General features: G+C 55.8%; 1 protein-coding gene and 1 long non-coding RNA gene across 4 annotated transcripts; one reads left to right on the plus strand and one right to left on the minus strand.

Moving 5' to 3' along the window:
• Positions 1-259: 259 nt before the first annotated feature.
• On the plus strand, positions 260-13,009 carry INSYN1 (inhibitory synaptic factor 1). 3 transcript variants are annotated; one of them, XM_017548055.2, is made up of 3 exons: positions 260-380; positions 787-1,512; positions 11,229-13,009. In XM_017548055.2, exons 2-3 carry the CDS (start codon positions 1,357-1,359, stop codon positions 11,952-11,954), a joined length of 882 nt encoding a protein of 293 aa, XP_017403544.1. In that variant the 5' UTR covers positions 260-380; positions 787-1,356; the 3' UTR covers positions 11,955-13,009. The 3 variants fall into 3 exon arrangements, with proteins under 3 accessions (XP_017403544.1, XP_037601466.1, XP_037601467.1); XM_037745538.1 differs by lacking the exon at positions 260-380 and having other exon boundaries at positions 1,495-1,512; positions 11,229-11,303; positions 11,395-13,009; XM_037745539.1 differs by lacking the exons at positions 260-380; positions 787-1,512 and having other exon boundaries at positions 11,229-11,303; positions 11,399-13,009.
• Positions 4,946-6,092, minus strand: LOC119474030. The gene is made up of 2 exons (XR_005203322.1): positions 5,599-6,092; positions 4,946-5,154 (listed from the first exon to the last, which is right to left on the minus strand). It is a non-coding gene; the product is annotated as an uncharacterized LOC119474030 (long non-coding RNA).
• Positions 13,010-13,867: the final 858 nt, after the last annotated feature.

The following is a 13,867-nucleotide window of genomic DNA, read 5'->3' on the forward strand; positions in this document are numbered from 1 at the left end:
TGAGGGGATCCCGGCGCCCTCCCAGCCCTCCGACTTTGGCTCACGCGCTGGGACCGGCCCGGCATCTCCTCGGCCTCCCCGCGCCCCGGTCACCTGTGGCCTCGGAGCCCGGAATCCGCCGGACCCTCGCTCGTTCCCGACCCCGAGCCTGGAGAGGCTTGAGAAAGGTTTTTCCTGCCCCCTTCCCTGGAGCGCGGAGGCCCCGCCCCCTCCCACCGCCCAGATGTCTCCGGCCACTGCTCGGAGGACCTCCCTGAGGCCAGGGGCCGAAGGGTCCAGAGAGAGAAGCCCGCCCTAGGGAGCCTTGGGGGGCCCCCAACCCCGTTTTGGGGCTTGGCCCCCGACGCTGCTTGGAGGGAAGGCCGGTGCCCTCACCCTCGGTGAGTCCAGTGGGGGGGGTTCTGAGGGAAGGCGGGGCTGGGAGAGGGAGGGTCTGCTGGGAATGAGGGCACCCTGGGGGCGCTAGGAGGGAGGATGGGTGACTGAAGAGGCCCTCTGGCGAACCAGCCTTGCCAGGCCTGGCTGGGGGTTTTGGGGGGGTGGGAGCTACGACCAGGGTGCCCCATAGCAGGCTGAGGACTTCTGCTTCTAGAGCAGGGGGCTCCCTCCCTTTCCCTCTAGAGGAGGGGCTATGCAGTAAACCATCTGCCTCCACCACCCCTCCCCACAAAGAAAAAAAAATCTCCAGCTAGGAAGGGTGCAGGCTGGCGAGAGGAGGGAGGTAGCGGCATTGCCGGCTGGTGCTGCAGCCTGGGAGGGCTGACGCCAGGCTCGCTCTCTCCGCAGGGGGCTGCCCTCTTCCAATCCAGCTCCCTCCCCAGAGCTGCCCATAACTGGAGCCCCCTCCACATCTGGAAGACCCTGGCCACCATCCCTCTGCAGGTGTCAGTTGCATCCAGAGACCTCTGCCTTTGCAACTGCCTAGGAGTTGTGAGGGGATCCCTTCTGCCTTCCCCCATCCCAAGGGCATCTCCTACCCTTAGTCCCTGCAGAGTCATCCCCCTGCCTCTTTGTTCAAGCTCAGGCAGAGATCAGCTCTGCACACCCACAGGCACTTCAAGTCCTGGAGGCCACTCCTGGGACCCAAGGTCCCTCCCCCTGCCCTCCTGTGTCCTCACCTTGACCCCCTCTGCCAGACTCTGTCTCCCTCTGGGTGTCCCACTCCCCACCCAGAGGCAGAGGAGGCGGGGTGGCAGGGGGCAGGGGCTGGTTGAGGGCCGCCCAGGGCCAGGGTGGGCTGGGGGGCCGTTAAGATGTGGAGCTCTGCCCAGCCGACGACGGGGGCTCCGTGGAGGCAGACACAGCGTGTGCCCAGCTGGGGGGAGTATGGGCAGGCCTGCGGCCACGTGGTAAACGATGAACATTCGGGGGGCCCCGGACCTCGGGCAGCCCAGTGACGACCCCAGCAGTGGTGGTGAGCGGGAGCGGATTCGACAGCGCATGAAGATGGTCATCGGGCAGCTTGAGGGCATCCTTCGCGAGCTCAAGGAGGTGGCCAAGGAGCTGAGGGAGGTAAGTGAGGGGTGAGCAGGGACCAGACAGACCCCAGGCCAGCCTTCCTGGGCTTGGCGCAAAAACGTACTCACACGTGTTGGAGTGTGCAAAGCTGCATGCACGTGTGTCGCTCTACTGGGGACCTCCTTTCTCCTTGCTCTCCTTTCCCCAAATCTGCTTTGCTAAAAATCTCATCAGACCACAAGGCTGGAGGGGCCTTCGTGTTACAGAGGTTGCTTGAGCCGCATGTCAGTGGGCCTGGAGCTCTGGGTGAGCATGCAGGGCTGCCAAGATGGCCAGTAAGGACTGAATCCCTCTACAGCTTCTTAGTATGGAAGACACCCTTCTGAGACCTAAGCTGACCCTTGACCCCACATCTGTCTCTAAGACTCTGACCTGGTCACAAGGGGCCCTGGGAGAGTGCAGATGGTTCTGCTGAGGTGGTTCCCACTGCTCAGGGCCCAGCTCAAAGCACATCTCCAGAAATCACACAGATACCGAGAACCCTTGATCTTAGAAAAATTTAAGCCAGCTGTGTCCTCTTTGTCCTGAGATAAGAATGGGGCTGAGGGTGCTGTAGTTGGTAACAGAGTTCCTTGCATATTTTGGCAGAGGCAGGAATCTTCTCTAAGGGGATGAGCATCTTCATCCCACTGTTCTGAATATTTTTTGCCAAGGCTGAAAAGCCACTGAGAATGCTGGGATGTGTGTGTCCCTCTCTGTCTTTCTAAGTGGAGCCTGGTTTAATTACTGCTTCTCACATCGCTGGGGTAATGAGGTACACATGTCCTCGGCCCTGCCCCCTGGGCTGCGTTCGAGTCCAAAATGCATGACCAGCGTTCTGAGCCGCTAGCCTGAATTTGCCCGCTGGGTGCCATTATACCAGCCAGGTGGGCTTTAGGCAAATTTCAACTCCTTGTAACCAGGGCCCCTGCAGAGATGCAGGGAGAGTGATTGAGCTGGAGTTATGGGCTCAGGCTCTCCCTGGCCAGCTGTGCAGGGAGGATAGAGGATCTAGGAAGGCTGAAGAGGTGGGGTGATGGTGGGTACCAACTCCAGGCTGGCAAAGTGGCATTCCAGCCTGGCCTGAGAGCCGAGGAGCAGGGGTTGCTTGAAGGGCACTGTGTTCAGAATGGGGTAGGTGGTGGACATAGAGATACCAGGACAGGAGCTGTCCAGGGTCAGCCTCAGGGAGCCTGCCAGGAAATCCCATCTCAGAAGGTGTGAATGGCTGCTGCTTTGGGCAGACTGAGTTGGTGGCACTTCTGCCCATGGATTGGGCTGGCCATAGTCTGGGTTGCACATCTTTGGACAGTACAATTTGGAAGTCAAAGGCCAGATGACCCTGAGCAACCCCTCCTCTTCCAACCTCTTGGGTCCAAGGCACTACAGTCTCCCCCTGCCCCCTTCTTATTTTAGATCAGGGCCATGGGAACTGTTCAAAGTCTCAGTCTTGGCCAGGGACATGGGACCTATGCCCTGGCAGGTAGCTACAAAAAGCCAGAATTGACTAAGCCTGGGAGTCAACTCTGATACAACTCCCAGCCTTTTCCCAACTGGGCATCTTCCAGGCACCTGCGTTCCCTCTCCCCTCAGCATACCCACCCAGAGCTTGAAGGGGTCAGAGGTAATCCAGACCAGCCGTGTCCATTCACTATCGAAGAAACTGAGGCCCAGAGAGCCATAGGGGCTTGTCTAAGATCATACAGCGTACCAGTGGCAGAAGTAAGCCTAAAACTCGGGTTCCTGATGCCTGTCCTGGGGTTTCAGCAGGTGAGCTATTGGGCGATCTCTTTGCATTTTGACAAGGGCCTTCCAGAGATGATCCCTGATGCTCATCTGTGATGCAATAGCTCTCAGATTTATTTGCAGATCTTTTAGATGCCCTCTCCTTCCCTTTCACACTCACCCACCCCCATGTTTCCAATACTAGAGCTCCAGGTTCACAGGCTATGCAGCCCAGAGGCCTAAGCCAGGACAGAGAAAAATGAGTCCCCTCCCCCCACACACCCTGTAGGCCATGTGCCTCCACCCAAGACTTTGGCAGGTTGCTACGGCAACCAGAGCCTACCCCGTATGCCACTGCCTGCCCGCTGCCAATGGCACCCAGCTGGGGAGGGGTGGGTAAGCCTCAGAACTCTCTCATCCCCCAGGCGGGGTCTAGACACAGGGTGATGGGCAGAGGGGAGTGTAGAGGAAGGTAGGTCAAGCTCTGGGAGGCCCAGGCAGAAGAAGAGATGCCATCACTGTCTCCCTGTGAGATGAGATTTGTGGGGGATCAGGTTACCAAGTGGGGGTGCCACACTCTGGCTTAGAGAAAAGGGTTGGAACCTCCCTGCTCTCTGGAACCTGTGGTCTTGGCTCTTGGTTCTTCAAGGGAGCTGTAAAGCTGAATCTGCCTGGCTCTCCTCAGTCCCTTTGTGTAGCATCTTTTCATCAGGGGCGTGGGTAGGCTCAAGGTTGAGAGGCGCTCACTTGTTCCCTCAAATCACCCCATGGCCTGGGCAGCACCAGCTTAGAGCCCACCAACTGGGTTCTTGTTTCAGGCAAAGCACTTAGAAGTGCAGATGAGAGTCACATACAAGACTGTTGGGGATGGGGGCTGCACAGATGCTTGGTGAAAGAACAAGGCCAGCAGAGTAGAAGGGCTTAGCTTTTTTCCCCTTGGCCATCTTCCTCCTCTTTCTGTTGCTCCCCCTCCCCAGCCCCCCGATGCCACTGATCATGGCAGACCCTCCTCACCCTCTTGAGCATACAGCCTGAAATTCACTGAAAGATGAGTGACCCCAAACCACTTCCTTCCCAAGTCCCTCAGCCTCAGTTTGCTCATCTCTGAAATTGGGATGTGGTGATTTGCACTGCACGCTGATCTTACAAAGATTTATCGGGGGTTTGGCATGCAGTAGGGGGGCGGTCAATACCTACTCACTCTTCTAGAGGAGTTGGAGTTCCCTCTCCCACACCTCCCTCGCCCTCTCAAACCCCTGCTATAGCTCTGCCACTGGCTCCCTGGGTGATGAGCAAGTTCTATCCCATAGGTGGGGAAAGTCTTTTAAAGGATTAAGTGAGGTGAGGAATGTAAAAGTGCTTTGAAAGCTGAAATTGTGCTGCAGAGGGATATGATGGTCAATCATTAATTAGCCCTTATCTCTCCCAGGCTCCCCAATACTCCGAGATACTGGGCCACTCCCAGCAGGCTCTCTAAGCTCCTCAAAGTTCTGTAGATCTTAATTTAGAGATGCAGAACAGCTCAGGGGCTCTGCAGCCAGATGCCTGCAGCTCAGTTTCAAGCTCCACTCTCTCCCGAGATGTGTGAACTTGCGAAAGTTACTTTACCTCTCTGTGCTTCTGTTTTTCTGTCTGCAAACATGGGGAGACTACATTTTATGCCTCCTCTCCTACCCCAACCCCAGGGTTGTTGTGAGAATTAAATGAGACATATATAAAGCACTTAGCACAATGATGGGCATGAAGCTCACTCCGTATCTGTGAGATGTTTTTAATGAATTATGCTAGCAGTGGCCTGCTTCTCAGCTCCACGTATGGCCTTGTTTTCTGGAATCACGTCAGCTTCTTAGCCGTGACCAGGGAGGGCAGGACCACGTCCTGGCCTCCTGGCTGGGGCTCCTTATTTTCTCCTGCAGTCGGCAGTCTCACTTCCTGCCAGAGGGGAAATCGAATAGAGAGTGACAGGGATGGGGGCAGGAAGGGGGTCTCCAATAAGGTGGCCTTTGGACAGAGACCCCACAGAAGCAAGGATACCAGTCGCATGGCTATCTAGGGGAAGATCATTCCAGGCTGAGGGCACAGCCAGTGCCAAGGTCTCAAGGAGGAAGTGTGCTTGGCATATTCAGGTTCCGTAAGGAATCTGGAGCAGCTGGAGGGCAGTGAACAAGAAGAGCAGAGGAAAGGTCAAAGAGGGAGCAGGGAGTCAGATTCCATCGAGCCATGCAGAGCATGGCATGGAATGTGGATTCGTTCTCAGCGAGAATCCCACACTCTCCAGGAATCTGCTGGTCATGTTTCTGGGTGGGAATCTGCCTCCCCACTGCTCCCCTGTTACCCACCCACCAGAAGCTCCCAAGGGCAGGGTATTCAACTTACCTTGAGCAGGTGCTTGGCCTCCTCATCCTTGGTTCCCCCCCTCCCAGGTGTCACTCAACATGGAGGCTCAGATGTGATCCTTGCAATAACACCACCTGTGTCTTCCACATCATCAGTGACTCTTGGGTGGGATGTAACTAAGGGCACAGTTGCCCACCCTGGCCTAAACACCTCAGGAGGATGGAGGCGTTGCCACAACCTTTTCCCAGCCTGGGGTGGCCTTGGAGGATCCCCGACCTGGTTTGCCTAGGAAGCAGGCATCCTGGCATTCTGTTTCCTGGCCATTCCATTGTGCAGCCCCGTCAGCAAGGGGCTTTGTCTGAAGGTGGCAGGGAAAGCCACAGGCCGTGCAAGTGTGAGATAAATGTGGCCCAGCCAGGAAGCAGCTGGAGCAGGAGAGGCTGGGGACCACGGAGCTGTGCCAAAGTGGGTCAGCTCCATCACCCGCAGCTCAGCAAGAATTGCGCGGATTTTTTTCTTATTATTTTTGTTCACGCCTTCCTTTCCTCCCTTTTCCCTTTGCCTTCTCCTCCTCCGGACAGATTTACTGAAGCTCCCTGGCCAATTAAGCCAAATTGCAGGATGAGAGCCGTGAATCATGGTCAGCTCGCTCTCCCCCCTCAACTCCACAGCCCCCCCAGGAAGATAATAACGTAATCACAGAATTAAAAAATAATCAGTGGTCATAAATAATGCAGAATCCCCAGTTATGTAACCAGCTGCCTTGGGGAGCTGGGAGAGAGGGAAGGAGGTGGCAGCTTGTCAGGGGAGGGGGGGGCAGGGTGGGGGGTGTGGCGGGGAATCCCTGGGGTACAGGATGCTAATCCTGGGACTCCAGGTCCTCAGTCCTGGCTCTAGGGCCTTAAGGAACACAGAAATGGCTCGATGGAATCTGACTTCCCTTGGAGAGGGGGCTCAGCCAGGGCTGGAGAGAGGGTTGGGTCTGGCAATATGGGGTTGTCCAGGACTACGGAACTCTTCCTCAGAAAAGAAGCCCCCAGCAGTTTTTATTAAGCCATCTGTCTAAAACTCATCCCTCATCCAACAGCTGTGTTTGCAGAATGTGCCGATCCCTGTGCCAAGCTGGGGAAACAGCAGCGAGCAAAGAGACCCAGTCCCACTCCTCATGGGGTTTACTGTCTAGTTGGGGGATGGACATCAACCACATTATAACATATCGCTGCACAATTGTAGCAGCGATAAATAATGTATAGCATTTTAAGGAGAGGTGCAGGGTGCTTTGAGAGCCTTTCCTAGGGAACCTGACCTCAGCTGGGGATTGGGGAAGGCTTCCTTCTCGAAGTGATGACAGAGGAAGTAGGAAAGGAGGGAGGGCGCGTCAGGTGAGGCCCAGAGGCAGAAGTGAGCTTGGTGGAGTGTGTAGGGGTGGTGAGGAGGCAGGCCTGGCAGGGTGCTGCTTGCTGGAGAGGAAAGGGGGTGGGTAGGGAGTTATGTTTGGGAGGCTTAGGATTTTGGGGAGCATGGAAGGGCTGGAAGCAGAGGGGTAACATGGTCCTGTTGGCTGATGAGAAAGTTCCCTAGGTGCAGCATGGAGCCAGAGCTGGGCAGGAAGTTGCTGTCAGTGGGAAGACTAGATGGGTGCAGTATTTCAGCCATTTCAGCCAGGGGCTCTAAGGCTGTGGCCAGGACAGAGGTTGGGGACACCTTTGGCACAAGGCCTGCAGGCTCTGTCACAGCCTTCAGTCCTGCCCTTGCTCTCTAGGGGTCCCTCTTGGTCTCCCCGTAGCGGGTCATTCTTGGTCTTAAGGTGCAATGCCCAGGCATCAAGACTCACCCCGGTCTCAGCTCAGCTGCCTCCAGTCTCTGCCTCGTTGTCCCCATCAGCAGGCACATTGAGACAGGTGAACTCAACCGTGCCTGCAGTCCCTTCTGGCTGGGAGGTTGTATGATTCTGTGATTTCATGGTTCCGTTTCTCTCTCCACTCTCTCTCTCCCCCTCTCTTTCCTTCTGTGTGTATAATTATTTCCGTGCACTCCAAGACAATCCCAAATTACATGTAGGCAAAATGATTATTAAATCTCAGGGGAAAATCACAGATTTCAAGACATCCAAAGCAGAGAGGCAGGTAGCACAGGGCCTGCTCCATGCCTGCCCTCACATTGGCCCAGGAAACCATGTACCGGGGAAGGGCAGTGGGGCTGTGGACTGGCTCAGGTCCCCCATAGAGAAGCTGCTTACTCTCGGGTACACGGCTTCCGTTTCACATCCTCACTATGTCATTCATCGAGTACTGTGACGTGTCTCACCTAATAGACTGGGTCGGATTTGCCTGTGGGCCTCATAGCCAGTTGGCCTTTAGAACCTCTGCTGGTTCTATTCTGTCTGGAGACAGCCCTACTTAAGGCAAAATAAGTACTGTCCATGTGCTAGGTTTTGAAACACCCAGCATGTCCCATTATTCTGCCACAGGCACTGGACCCACATCAGAGGGTCATTCCTTTGGTGCAGAAGTAATTCCCACCGCTCTTGGGCCTGAGCCGGGGCACGGTCACATGTTAGCACCCAACGGGGCATTGTGGATATTGGTAGTCTGCTTTGTTCCATATGCTGTCCAAAGTGCATTAAGTCACTAAATCCTCACTAGAGCTCTATCAAGTAGGTATTACTAGAATTCTCCTTTGATGATGAAACTTAGGCACAGAGACGTTGAGTAACTTGGCCAAGGGCACACAGCTGGTAAGCAGTGAAGCCAAGGTTGGACCGCACGTCTGGCTCCAGAGCCCAGGTTCTTTACTGTTTAGCTATCTTGACCCTGCAATGTAAAACACGTTCATATCTGTTAAATTTTCATCACCCTGGGTGAAAAAGGGGAGTGTTACTTCCTTTTACAGGACAGGAAATCAAGCCCCAGAGAGGGATAATCATCCGCCTAAAGTCTCAGCCAAGAGGTGGCAGGCCTCCCTCTTTCTCTTTTCTCCGTGCCCCCAGGTTGGAACCAGAGAGGGGTGCACTAATAAAGAAGAGAAAGGGCGTCTTGTGTTGGGGAGTCTTCCAGCCTGAAGGCTTGGGCTCCTGCCATGTGCATGCTGGATCTTCCCTGCTGCTGGGCCTGAGGCCCGATGGTGCTCATTCTCACTAAGCATCAGGATATCCAGCTCCTGGGCCCAGCCTGGCCTCAGCTGACCCTGTGAGGTCACAGCCAAGTCATGCAACTCCAATTCCTACTGGCATTCTCTCCCGCCCTCAGTCAGCAGCAAACGCCACAGCTCTGGCTTCATCAGGAGAGTCTCATTTGAGGATGTAGCTGCCCCAGAGGTGGCTGGGCCTCTCCTGAAGCCAGCAATGCCTTGAATTTCTGGTCGTCACCCAGCTTAAATCCCCCAGTACCCTAGGCTAGTGGTTTTCAAAGCCTGTGTCTGGACCAGCAGCAGCAGCAGCAGCGCCTGGAGGCACGTTAGCTAGGTTCCTTCTCCAGCCCCACTCTAGACCTGCAGAACCAGAAACTCTGGAGAGTGAGCTGAGACACACTCAAGTCTCAGGTCCCCTACCCTAGGCCAGTGCTCCTACCAGCCCTTAGATGGAGCTTAGATTGAGCAAGGGCTTCTGGGGGATAGCAGGTTCTCTGAGCTTCCTTTGGTGCAGGAAGGTGTCATCCTGGGAGAAGCATAAAAAGAGGTAGCCAGATTGGAGGTGGGGCCCTGTCCCCACCGCCTGCCCAAGCCCAGCAGTCACAGCAGCCGTACACCTCATGACGGTGTGCAGTTTTGCAGAGGGCTGTTGGAGAGGGGAGGGTCTCAGCTTTCCAGAGACTAGAGCTCCAGACTCCTCACCTGTAAAACAGGAGATAATGATCTCATGGGTGGGGGTGAGCACTCAAAAGCATGGTGCATGGGAGGTGCTCAGATAAGGGAGATGGTGTCACTTTCATCCCCAGTGCTCCGCAGAGCCCTTCTGCTGCCCTTCTCACTGTTGCTCATGAAGCTCTCATAGGTTGGCTGGGATTGTCTTACCCACTTGGTGGTGAATGAAGTTGAGGTCCAGAGACATTCTGTGACCTGCCCAGAGACACACAGAACAAGGTCAAAGCTAAGTCTGGAATCCAGATGTCCTGATTCCTCCAGCTCTTCTGGAGGCCTCAGCCAAGCGGTTTCCCCACTCCTGGCCTGAGCCATGGTTGAGGGGCCATCCCTGGGCATCAGCACCCAAGCAGCTTCTCAGAGTCATTCCTAGAAACAGAGTCCTAGAATCTGACGTGGAAGGAACCTTGGAAATAAACTAGTTCACCTGCCCTCTCCACTTACAGACAGACCAGCTGAGACCGAGAGAGGAAAAATGGTTGACCAGGTCTCCCGCATCCAGCCCTTGACACCTGACCAAGTAGTCTTCCCACCGGCCCAAGCCACTCTGGCCATCACTTCTGTCCTTGCTTTCCTCTCATTTTGGGGCACTCACTACCCCCATTCCTTGCCAAAATACCTAGCACATCCCTGGACAGCAGCAGTCCTCAGCAAATGTTTGTTGAATTAAGGACTTAATGAGTTAATTAATTAATTGCCTGTCCTGACCCCAGCCAGGTGAAGAGCGCTGGAGCGGACTCTGGTCTGGATGACTCACTGTGGATCTCTTGGTCTCTGTCACTGTGACTCTTGGGCTCCCTGCTTGCTTTCCTTGTTTTTCTGTTTTGTTTTTGTTTGGAATCTTCTGTCTCCCTTCTCTTGCTCTGTCCCGTCTCTGTGTCTCTGACTGGATTTCCCTCTTTCCCCCACTGTCTTCCTCCCTGATTTATGTGCTGACGGTGGCCACCCAGGCGAGGGAGTCTCCCGAGGCAGGGCTGCCTGTATAGAAGCCGAGGGTTTCGCTTTGTGCGAGGCAGGGTGGGGTGCAGCGACCTCCGAAGCTGAGCTGCCCCCTGAGTGCATTGAACAAGCAGCTTTGGGCCCAGAATAGATGGCTTCTTTATTGCTTATCAAATAATGCTTGCTTTATTCCTTCTCCCAGCAAGCCGGGATTGATCTCCACTTGTCAGTGGGCAGAGAAGGGGAAGGAGTGAGGAGGTTCTGGGAGATGGGGGCGGGGGTGGGAGGACCCAGCCAGCCAGTGCTGTTCACCTGGTGTTCTCGCCCTGAGGGATGGTGGAGACCCAGGGGCGACAGTCACTGGCCAGCTGCAAGGACTGGTCCAGGATGCTTTAGAAAGCCCATACGGGGTCTTCCTTGTGATCACCCACAGTATTTCTTCTCTGAGAGTGTGTGGGCTGCTTAGCTCTTTGTGGAATGGGCTTGCTGGAGGGCCTCAGTCCCTCTGAAATGGCCCCCTCTCAAACTAAGGAAGATTAGTCCCTGATCACCTGGGCTGCCCCCAGAGCAGGTGAGTGAATGGAAGGTATGCAGGGCTGGAAAGCAGTTCCCTCTCCCAAAGGAACTGAACAGTGCTAAACAGACCTTTGGGAAGGGCCGGAACCAGCTCTGTCCAGCCTGGTCTAACTTGGGCCCTCCACAGGGCAAACAAACCTGTGACCTCCAGGCCAGTCACTTTCCTACAGGCTCTCCCCTGTCTGGTATGCTCGCCAGCCAGGGGGTCTACAGGGACGGGGCAGAGACACACTCATACCTGGCTGACACAAGGCCCCACCTGGCCCCTCTCATCTCCTCTCCCCTTCCCTGGTCAGGTGGTGAGCCAGATCGATAAGCTAACCTCAGACTTCGACTTTGAACTGGAGCCGGACGACTGGACCACGGCCACTGTGAGCAGCACCTCTAGCAGTGACAAGGCGGGCGTGGGCGGCCCCTTTGACCTGGGCCACCTGGACTTCATGACAGCCGATATCCTCTCAGACAGCTGGGAGTTCTGCTCCTTCCTGGACGTCTCAACCCCCTCGGACTCCGTGGACGGTCCTGAGTCAACTCGGCCAGGGGCTGGCCCTGACTACCGCTTCATGAATGGTGGCACGCCCATCCCCAATGGGCCACGAGTGGAGACCCCAGACTCCTCCAGCGAGGAGGCCTTCGGCGCTGGCCCCACAGTGAAGAGCCAGCTGCCCCAGCGGACCCCAGGGACGCGGGAGAGGGTGCGGTTCAGTGACAAAGTGCTCTACCATGCTCTGTGCTGTGACGATGAGGAGGGGGACGGCGAGCAGGAGGCCGAGGAGGAGGAGGTGGGCTTGCCCCCTGAGCCTGTGCATACAGAGGCCCACGCAGGCCCCCACAAGCCCTCCCCAGCCCCCTACAAGTCACGGCGCTCTCCACTGACCAGCCACCGCTCAGGCTCTGCCTTGGCCCCCGAACAGACTCGAAGGGTCACAAGGAACAGCAGCACCCAGACAGTGTCAGACAAGAGCACGCAGACGGTGCTGCCCTACACAGCCACTAGACAGAAAGCCAGGGGGAAAAACTAGGGGCTGGGGAGGGGGCCGGGGGCGGTGGGCACATAGAGCTATAAATATATATATATATATATATATTTAAACAAATGAAGTCATAATAAAATTTAAAATCACTAAGGATCTGGCCCCACAGGCCCCAGAGCTTTCACAGAGCTCCTCCTAGACACGAAGATGCCCACTGGCCTCCTATGTCCCAGGAAGTGTGGCCAGGACTGCCCTTCCTCCCTCCCTCCCTTCTCATTGCAGGGCTCCTGAAGGGGGTGTCTGAAAGTATGTAAATCTGACGGGAGGTCTGGCCCTCCCCTTGCTAGCTCCTGAACTCCGTGGAGGAGTCTGGCTGCTGGCCAGGGCCATGTGCTGGAGTGGACTCCCCGGCAGGAGTCGGGCTCTAAAGGGAGTGGTGTCCCTTTAGGCCAGGGCTCACAGTCAGGCTGGTTTGGAGACTGAGGACTCGGGGCCTGGGGGTGGCATCGCTCTGGCCAGACCCTGCATCACTTGCACCCACCCTCCTTCTACTCCAAGGCAGATTTACCTGGGTATACACAGCCCTGCCTCACCCCCTTCCATCTTAGGGTTGCCTGGGACATAGGGGCATGGCAAGCTGGCCTCCATGCTGGGCCGCTGGGCATCCACAGAGCCTGGAGGATCACCTGGGCTGGGCAGGGGTTTGTTTGGAGGGTCTGGACCCCTCCCGATCCTTTCAGCTCCCATTCTCAGCCTGGTCCTGAGACCAAGACCAAAGACTCAGGGCAAAGCCTCAGCCAGCATGGCCCTAAGCAGACCGGAGTTCTGTGCGAGGAATTAGGCAGCCACTTCCATGGGGCTACAAATTAGGGCCATAGACAGGCTCCTGGCCGCCTCCAGCAGGTGGGCATTCTCGGAAAGGAGGCCAGTGGTCCCACTCTGTGCCCACCTCTCCACCCCCAGCTCCCGAGCCCCCCTCAGCAGATCCTGAACAAAGACGAGGCTACAGCCTAGGGGCCTCAGGGCTTCATCTGGGGCATGGCTGGCACAGCGACAGCATCTGAGTATCTTTGGGGATAATAATCACAATTATATTGCTCACATTTAATGAGCAGGTCTCCGTGCTACTTCTATGCTGAATACATTTTATAGCATCATCTCATTTAATCACCACAATCACCCAACAAGACAGGAATGATTATCCTCATTTCTCTCACTCTGTCACCCAAGTGGAGTGCAGTGGGGCCATCTCGGCTCACTGCAACCTCTGCCGCCCAAGTTCAAGCGATTCTCCCACCTCAGCCTCCAGAGTAGCTGGGACTGCAGGTGTGCACCACCATACCTGGCTAATTTTTGTATTCTTAGTAGAGACGAAGTTTCACCATGTTGGCCAGGCTGGTCTTGAACTCTTGACCTCAAGTGAGCCATCAACCTTAGCCTCCCAAAGGAGGCTGGAACCACCGTGCCCCACCCTGTCCCCATTTTTCAAATGAGGTGACTGAGGTTTAGAGTAGTTTGGTACCTGCCACAAAGCCTGTGCTACTCTGCCCCATGAATAAGTGGTTTCCAGGCTGTGCCTGGCTCTGCTAGCTAGCAGCTGTGTGACCTTGGGCAAGTTCATTTGCCTCTCTGAGCCTATCTACCTCCTCTATATAATGGGTCTAGTAGTCTTCTCCTACCTCACCAGCTGCTGTGGGGCTCCAGCGAGATGGCGACTGTGAAAGGACTTGACAGACTAAAGGCACTGGATGTGCCTTGTGTTCAGGGCAGCCCCAACCCAGATGGCCAGTGATTTCCAGGGCACAGGGGCCTTGAGTGGGATGGCCAAAGAAGACACTCCTGTCCAACTGGGAGCCACCCCTGGGTGGAAGACACTGCATTGCTTGGTCCCTTGCAGTAGCTCGAGGTCGGAAGTAGACTGCAGCTTAATTCACGGCCCCTTGCTCAGAGCAGGGAGGTAG

This window comes from Cebus imitator, unplaced genomic scaffold (assembly GCF_001604975.1).
Source record: "Cebus imitator isolate Cc_AM_T3 unplaced genomic scaffold, Cebus_imitator-1.0 Scaffold203, whole genome shotgun sequence".
NCBI classification, from domain to species: domain Eukaryota; kingdom Metazoa; phylum Chordata; class Mammalia; order Primates; family Cebidae; genus Cebus; species Cebus imitator.

Bases quoted from the DNA above. Each gene is read 5' to 3' on its own strand.
- INSYN1 (XM_017548055.2), top strand. From the start codon at position 1,357: ATGAACATTCGGGGGGCCCCGGACCTCGGGCAGCCCAGTGACGACCCC. The intron at 1,513-11,228 runs GTAAGTGAGGGG...TTCCCTGGTCAG, and splicing joins TGGCCAAGGAGCTGAGGGAG to GTGGTGAGCCAGATCGATAA.